The sequence below is a fragment of the Solanum pennellii genome, chromosome 10 (assembly GCF_001406875.1).
Source record: "Solanum pennellii chromosome 10, SPENNV200".
NCBI lineage: Eukaryota > Viridiplantae > Streptophyta > Magnoliopsida > Solanales > Solanaceae > Solanum > Solanum pennellii.
The window spans coordinates 51,568,453-51,577,623 of record NC_028646.1 but is presented as its reverse complement, the minus strand read 5'-3'; the positions used below and the strand labels follow the sequence as shown (position 1 = coordinate 51,577,623).

The 9,171-nt window shown below is 35.5% G+C and overlaps 1 protein-coding gene across 1 annotated transcript; it reads left to right on the top strand.

Annotated features, from left to right (window-relative positions):
• The first annotated feature begins 6,787 nt into the window (after positions 1-6,787).
• Positions 6,788-8,925, top strand: LOC107001345 (L-type lectin-domain containing receptor kinase IX.1-like). Its single transcript, XM_015199427.1, has one exon. It carries the CDS (start codon positions 6,788-6,790, stop codon positions 8,894-8,896), a length of 2,109 nt encoding a protein of 702 aa, XP_015054913.1. The 3' UTR covers positions 8,897-8,925.
• Positions 8,926-9,171: the final 246 nt, after the last annotated feature.

Genomic DNA, 9,171 nt, shown 5'->3' with positions numbered 1-9,171 from the left:
AAAAAAAAAAAGCTACATATAATAAACAGAAAACGTAAAAGAGCTGGGAATTAAATAAAACAAGGCTAAGAAAAAAATTACCTGGTTCTGGGCGGCGAACCGGATACGAGTTTGAAGAAGATGACTCCACCTCCTCAACTCGAAAAACCACAAAAACACTTTAAAATTTTTGAACTATGGGAACCAAGAATTCTCAAAATTTTATGAGTATTCTTTTGTTTTCCCCTCCAAATCCTCTCCTAAAACTAGTGAATGAAGTGGGCTTATATAGAAACCCAAAAATCCTCAAAAAGGATGAAATACCGATGTGGGACTATTGCAAAATTGAAAATTGTTTGAGAGACAATGTGGGAAAGGCAGATTTTTTTTATTTTTTTTTGTATTTGACTCAAAATGTATGAATTTTAAAATCATCGGACCAAAATTTTCTATTAAATAAATAACGCTTCAAAATCACGAATTTTTAAAATGTTAGTCCAAAATTGGGTGTCAACAAGATTTAATAAAAAACTGGAAATCAGGGAATGAGAAACACAAATACAACACAGAAGTTTGCAGTTAACAACAATCAAAGAAATGGAAAAGGAGAAGTAAAAAGAAAAGTAAGAGGAACCAAGTATGATCCTAATGTCACTTGTACTTATTGTGGAAAGACAGGACATGTTGAATTAAATTGCTTTAGACTCATAGGATTTCCTGATGATTTTGAATTCACCAAGTCTAAGTTCTATCCAAGCAAAACAAATGGGGCAATTGCAGGTATTGAAACTGAAGGAGTTCACAATTCACATAAGGAAGATGTTGGAAGCAATCTTAATCCTGGAAATAGTTCTAATCATGAAAACAATTTTGGTCAGTATCTTAACAAGGACCAGTATGCTAATTTGGTTGAACAGGTAGCTAAAGATATCCAAGTGAGGCAGGGAAGTAACTTTGCAACTGGATTCAATGCAGGAGCAATTGCTGGTACAATTTTACAGTACTCTGGTTCATGTTTCTCAGTTTTCAATTCCAGCACGCTTCAGAATATATGTGTTTTGATTCCAAATCTTTCACTTCTCTGATTCCTCTTCCTGCACCTATGACTATCACTTTACCTAACTCTTTCAGGATAATTGTGACTCATATAGGAAGTGTCCCCATTTTGCCCAAGATAACTCTCAATAATGTGCTCCATGTTCCTATCTTTAAGTACAATTTACTGTCTGTTCATAAATTGTGTAGTCAATATAATTGTCATCTGTTACTTACAGCTAGTGGATGTATCTTACAGGACCCTTCAATGAGGATCACTCAAGCTTTTGGTGAGGTGAAAGAAGGATTGTATCTCATGCAGCCCACTAGTACTAAGTCTGAAGTTTTGTTCCAAACAATGTAGTTTCTTTTCAAAAAGGAAGAAATACCATTCCTCAATCAAATTCAGTTTCTTTACTAGTTTCTGCAAATGTAGTTCCTACTATGAATCTTTGGCATGTAAGGTTGGGCTATGTGCCTTATTCAGTGATGAAAAATCTTACTTTCATTCAATCTTCTTTCAATTCTGATCATGTTTATGATGTGTGTCCTAAAGCAAGGCAAACTAGATTGCCTTTTCCAGTCAGTAAAATTCATTCCCAACAAGTGTTTGATTTATTTCATATTGATACATGGGGTTCATATAAATCATACACTTATGATGGATATAGATATTTCCTCACTATAGTAGATGATTATAGTAGAGGTACTTGGGTGTTTTTGTTAAGTTCTAAATGTAATGCTTTTCCTATCCTTAACGAGTTTCTAATCATGATTGAAAGACAGTTTGGTAGAAAAGTCAAGTGCATAAGGTCTGACAATGCTTTAGAATTAGGGAAAGGGACTCAAGAAGGTCTCTACCTAAGATCACAGGGAATTCTACATCAAACATCATGTGTGGGAACTCGACAACAAAATGGAGTAGTAGAACGAAAGCATAGACATTTGCTAGAACTTGCAAGGGCTCTTATGTTTCAATCTCATTAGCCTATTTCCTATTGGGGTGACAGTATCTTGACAGCAACACACCTCATCAATAGATTACCTTCTAGGGTACTCAAAGGAAAGACTCCTTATGAGGTTCTTTTTGGGAAGGAACCATCTTATCACAACCTAAGGTGTTTTGGATGTCTTTGTTATGCATCACTCTTTCCCAAAACAGAGCTAAGTTCGAACCTAGGGCTGCAGCTTGTGTGTTTTTGGGATACCCTCTAGGAAAGAAAGGTTACACGTTGGCTGACCTAAAAACAAAAAGAGTTTTTGTCTCAAGAGATGTTCATTTTTTTGAAAATCAATTCCCTTTTGCCTCTCAATGACCCACTTCTCCACCATTTTTTCCAAATTCCCCTTCTGATTTATGTGATCCTCAATCTATGCCTTCTTCTCCAGATATTCCAGAAGCCACAAATTCCTCCATTTCAATGAACACAGGATCTCATTTGCAAGAGTATCATCCTCTTGTATCTCCAACTTCTCCTAATCCTTCTATTGTTCCAAATGAACCCACCAGGAAGTCCACTAGGATTTGTCATCGACCAGGGTATCTTTCTGACTATGTATGTAACAACATAAATCTCACTGACCTTACCAATGCTTGTTTTCTCCATCTACCTATACCCACTGCCTATTCTTTTGGCTCTTTATCACTTCACAATCAACATTTTTTTCTTTCTATTTCTAATATAACTGAGCCTAAAAATTTTAGTCAAGCCTCTACTCACCATGGGTGGATCTTTGCGATGAATGAGGAACTGGCTGCTCTTGACTATAATCACACTTGGGACTTGGTAGAGTTGCCCCCTGATAAGAAACCTCTACCTTGTAAGTGGGTTTACAAGGTTAAGCATAAATCTGATGGTACACTAGAGAGGCTGAAGGCCAGACTAGTGGTAAGAGGGGATGTTCAAAGAGAAAGAGTGGATTTTACTGAGACATTCTCACCAGTGGTCAAGATGACCACCAGTAGATGTCTCCTCACTGTTGCTATTAAGAAAGGGTGGTTTGTACATCAGTTGGATGTAAGTAATGCATTTTTACATGGGGACTTACAAGAAAAAGTGTACATGAAGCTCCCTACTGGTATGCCTACTTCCAATCCTACTTTGGTTTGTCTTTTAAGAAAATCTGTCTATGGATTGAAGCAAGCATCTCGACAGTGGTATGCTAAGCTTGATGGAGCTCTCACTTACAAAGGCTACACCAGTTCTTTAAATGACTATTCCTTATTCTATAAAAGGAATGGAGATTTGGTCTCTCTTATAGCATTTTATGTCGATGACATTTTGATTACAGGTGATGATCAATCAGAAATCAACCATATTATGCACTTTCTCAACACAGAAATCAAAGGTTAAACATTTGGGGGATATTTACTATTTCTTGGGTATGGAAGTATTCCGCGAAAAACATGGTTTTATTATCAATCAACGAAAATTCACCTTAGAGCTTCTTCAAGAATTTGATTGTTCGGGTACAACAGTGTCTTCTCCTCTTGATCTATATTCCAAATTACTTGCTGATGACGGTCCTCTTCTCTCTAATCCCACCATCTACAGAAATCTTGTGGGCAAACTGAATTACTTAACACATACTAGACCCGATTTATCATTTGCTGTCTTATCACTCAGTCAATATATGCAGCAACCTCGACAATCTCACTTTAATGCAGCTCTTCGTGTCCTACGGTATCTTCGCACAGACCCCGGACAAGGAATTCTTCTCTCATCAGATCCCTCATTTGAGTTGCTGGCTTTCTGCGATGCTGATTGGGCTTCCTGTAGGGATAGCAGACGCTCTGTTAGTAGATATTTCATTACTCTTGGTGGTGCTCCTGTGTCCTGGAAATCAAAGAAACAAGTCTCCATCTCCTTATCCTCTGCGGAGGCAGAATACAGATCTATGAGGAGGGTTACTGCTGAAATTACCTGGCTTGTTCGTCTTCTTGCCGATCTTTCAATACCTCCATCTTTACCAATAATTGTCCACTCAGATAGCCAGAAAGCTATTCACATTGCGAAGAACCCTGTTTTCCATGAAAGAACGAAACATGTTGAATTAGACTGTCATTTTGTGCGCCAGCAGTTCATTTTCGGTTTGATCACACTATCTTTTGTTCCATCCAGTCAACAGCTTGCCGATATCTTTACAAACCTTTATCCGGCGACTCCCATCGTTTTGTGCTGAACAAATTGGGGGTTTCATCGGCCTCCAATTTGAGGGGGGATATCGCAGAACCATCATCATCTTCTTCTTCATATTTGAATGAAGGAAGATCTGGAAGATTTGTAAAAGATAGAGAAGAAACAACACACAGGAAGCTTCAAGTTTCAGACAAGAGAAATGCTTCCTCGACCAAATCAAAACATAAATATGAAATTAATGTGGAAGAATCAGAGCCTTTGATCAGAGATACAAAGATGGAATCATGGCCATTGGATCAAAAGCCACCTGTACAGAAAAAGGAACCTTCCAAGAAGCTCAGCTCACGTGATAAGCATGTGAGGGAATAATTTTGATATTTTTGTACAAATTAAAGGAGGACATGTGTATGGTTGGTTATTTTATTTTATTTATTTTTCATTTAATTTTAATCGTAAATGCTTGTATATATACAGAGTTTTGAATGGAATACAAGATATCAGAAATTTTCCCAATCTTCTTTGTTCAATCCTTTCACTCACGTTACATCATATTTTACAATAAGTTATACCCATCAATATTACACTTAATATTTTAATAGTAAAATACATATACACCAATACTTCAAATTTAATCTAACAAGTTGGACATGCATGGATGACAGGATGAGGCTGAGATTAACCCCCCACCCCCCCACCCCCACCCCTCGGGTCAAATTCTTCCCTCTTTTTCCCCTGCACCCCCAAATTCTTTCCTCTCTTTTCTTCCTTAGTCGACCTGAGATGTTTTTTTTTTTTTAAATTTTCCCACCTTGCAAAATTTCTTTCAAAAAAATATTTCAACTAAATATTGGTCCTAGCTAGTTTTTGAATATCCCTTCAGTAGTTCTGTTTGCGTGGTTTTAAATTAAAATTTCATTTAATTGTGTGGGTCGAATATTTGATATTAGTGTTTGATATGATATTATTTGGTGGGGCGTGCATATTATTTATATAGAACAAAAAAATGAGTTTGTTTTGCAAAGTTAGATTTTTTTTTTATAACTTGAATAAAAGATGTTATAAAACTATTTAAATTAAATAATATATGATAAAGGAAAATATAGTTAAATCATAAATTTTTATATTGATAATAATTAGGTTAAGAAAATAATTATTAAAAATAAAACAATTTTTTAACACTAAACAAAATAAGAGAAATAAACATAATATTATAAACTATAATGGAATTAGTATTACAAAACTAAACTCGAAGGATAGTTTGTGCAATTATCTCTTTTATCTTTTGGGTATAATGATTTTCTAGAAAAAATAGCTTAAATTGAGTGATTTTATAAAAGAAAATACACAAGTTCAGTGACTTTATTGATATAAAAGCAAGTTGAGTGACTTTCTCAAATAATTTCACATACTTGAGTGATCTTTTGAGATATTTGCTCATTTTTAACGTACATACTTATCCTTTTCTAACATCGAGGAACCCCAATACTTTTTTTTATGACAATTACTGACTTAATAGTAACAATCATAAAGTGAGAAAATAAAAATAAGCTTGAAAAGTTTTATAAGAAAAGTGTAGATAGGATTATGAGAGGAGAACAAGAGTCATTTGTTCAGTTGAAATAACTATTCCATCCGTCCCTTTTTACTTGTTTATTTTTCAATTGACATACTTATTAAGGAAATAACTAATGACGTTGTCAGTTTACTATTTTATCCCTATTAATTATGAAGTGGATGAAAAATTTTATATTTTTCAAAGTAGTAATTCATTTAATTGAGGGTATAATAAGTAAGTAATTATTCATTTAATTGAGGGTATAATAAGTAAAAAAATTATTCTTTTTTAGTAAACAAGTAATTGGAAATGAAGGGAGTATATAAGGAGACCATGTAGCGTTGTAATTTGAGGCAATCACGAGGGTAGAGAAAATTTGTTACTTACTGTAATTCTTTATAATGCTATGAATATCTTTGGGAAGATTTTCTTGAAAAATTTATTAGATATGTCACACTTACTACAAACATTTCTTTAGTTATGTATTTGTACGTATTTTTCAACTTGGTCTTTGCTAGTTTGAGTTTGTTTTTTGTCAGCTCAAGATGTTGAATGGTAGGGAGCGGTTCCTCCTTTAATTGAATGAACTTGCTTAGTTTTTTTTAATCCAAATGAAAGAAACTTTGTTCAATCTAATGATTTTGTTCAATTTTTATCTTTTGAATTTGAATATTCTTCAAAAGGGCCATCAGAATATAAGATTCTGACTTTGAAAAGATTATAAGTTGTACTGATCAATTATGGTTCTTCTAAAACTCTATTTCTTAAAAAATATTGGAGTAAATGGACTAGGTGGGGGTGGGTGGGGAATAAGTCAATTAATTAACGTGTCATAAGAAGGGAATAAATAATTCTTGTTGCTTCATCTTTAATAAGGACTTGTTCAATTTCAAGTATACTGTTTATAATACTATCTTTGCTATGAAATGGTAATATTTTCGCCAGACGAAAAACTTGACCAAGTCCTTAGTCTGCACCTGAAAATATAAAAAACATGATGGGGAAATGTTGTCATAAGCTGCAAATATATCATTATATATTCAGTAGTCTTGCAATCTGATAAAACATTTGTCTATCTATGGCTTCTTTTGCATACCTTGTTTGTCTTTTATTAATAATCCCCTTTGTCACTTCATTGTCCTTCAATTTTGATAGTTTTAACACAAATGATCAGAATTTAACATATGAAGCAGATGCATATCCAGCAAACAGTGTAATTCAGCTCACCAAAAACCAGCGAGATAGTGCTTCAAATGATAGCATAGGCAGAGTCACATATTCAGAAGCTCTCTATCTTTGGGACAAGGCCTCTAGGAATCTCACTGATTTCACAACGCATTTCTCCTTTGGGATCAATTCACAGGGCAGAAATAATTACGCTGACGGTCTTGCCTTCTTCCTTGCTCCTGCAGGTTCAAGAATTCCTGATAACTCAGCCGTAGGAGGCAGCCTTGGCCTTGCAGTTAGTGGTCAACTAAATACATCGAGAAATCACTCTTTTGTTGCTGTGGAGTTTGACACCTTTAAGAACTTTTATGATCCAAAGGGTGATCATGTAGGTGTAGATATCAACTCTATGGTATCTGTTGTTAATGTGACCTGGTTTAGTAGCATTCCAAATGGTAAGAGAACTGATGCCTGGATTACTTATAATTCAACTTCAAAAAATCTTAGTGTTGTCTTCACCGGTTTCCAACAACAAGGTAATACTACACTCACAGTCCTGCAGAACCTATCTTACAATATTGATCTGAGGGAATATTTGCCAGAATGGGTCACTTTTGGCTTCTCAGGTGCAACAGGAACTCTCTTTGCATTACAAACCATATACTCTTGGAATTTTACTTCTTCATTAAAGCATAATGACAATATAACAGATCCAGATGTGCCCCTACCAAGCCCTGTGCCAGAGGATACTTCAAGCAAAAATAAGTCAGGACTAGTGATTGGATTGATTTCTGGCAGTTGTGTTTTGGTAGCACTATCTGTTATAATATTGTTTGCATTTTGGAGAAAGAGGAAGGTGCGAGAAGATGAAGATGAAGATGAAGATGATGATATTATTGATGGTTCCATGACTAATGAATTTGAAAGAAGCACAGGATCAAAGAAGTTTTTGTACAATGAGTTGGTTAGATGTACAAATAACTTTTCGCGGGAAGAGATGCTTGGCCAGGGAGGGTTCGGAGGTGTTTATAAAGGATATCTCAGTGAATCCAACTCCTATATTGCTGTTAAGAGGGTTTCAAGGGAGTCAAAGCAAGGAATAAAAGAGTATGCATCAGAAGTCAGGATCATCAGCCGGTTAAGACATAAACATTTGGTGCAACTCATTGGTTGGTGCCATCAAAAAAGAGAACTTCTACTTGTCTACGAGTTTATGCCTAATGGAAGCTTAGATTACCATCTTTTCAAGGGAAGAAGCCATTTGACATGGCCAATAAGATTCAAGATTGCTCAAGGTTTGGCCTCAGCGTTGCTTTATCTACACGAAGAATGGGAACAGTGTGTGGTTCATAGGGACATAAAGTCCAGCAATATTATGTTGGATTCCAATTTCAATGCTAAACTTGGGGATTTTGGTTTAGCTAGGCTAGTTGACCATGATAAGGAATCCCAAACAACAGTTTTGGCGGGCACGATGGGTTACATGGCTCCTGAATGTGTCACCACTGGCAAAGCTAGCAAGGAAACAGATGTCTATAGCTTTGGTGTTGTCGTGTTAGAAATAGGTTGTGGAAGGAAATCTATTGAAAATAAAGCTGAGGAGCATCAAGTAAATATTATCGAATGGGTTTGGAGACTTTATGGGATGGGAAATCTTCGTGAAGCAGTTGATCCTAGACTCTCATCAGAGTTCAATGAAGAGGAGATGGAGCACTTGCTAATTGTTGGCTTATGGTGTTCTCATCCAGATAATAATTGCAGACCTTCTATAAGGCAAGCAATTCAGGTGCTTAATTTAGAAGCTCCGTTGCCCATACTCCCTCCAAACATGCCTGTACCGACATATTGCAGTCGGTCACAATATGGATCAACTACTTCTTTTACATCACCCTATGACTCCAACGGTCCTTGGAATTCTGAAATACAGTCTTCAGTGACTAGAGACTACACTGGTTCTTCAAATAACACAGCAGCTTCTGCAGCATCTTCGCCTTCAGCATCACTTCTGTACACATGTTGATATTGTCTTATAAACGAACTGGTCTTTCATTTCCCTGTAGTCAATCTTTCAATTTTTGCTTTTAGTATTCTTTATTATTTTTTCTGTAATGAAGTAGATTGAATGAATCAACAACTCTTTTTCAAAGTTTAAATAAAATAGTTTAAATACTCTGTACTTAAATACATGTCTCTCGAGCCATTATTGATATATTCGAAGTAGGATTAGAAGTTGAATTTGAGGGAAGAAGGAATCTTTTGGTGAGCTTGTAGTTGTTGCCAATTTGTGTTAGAAAA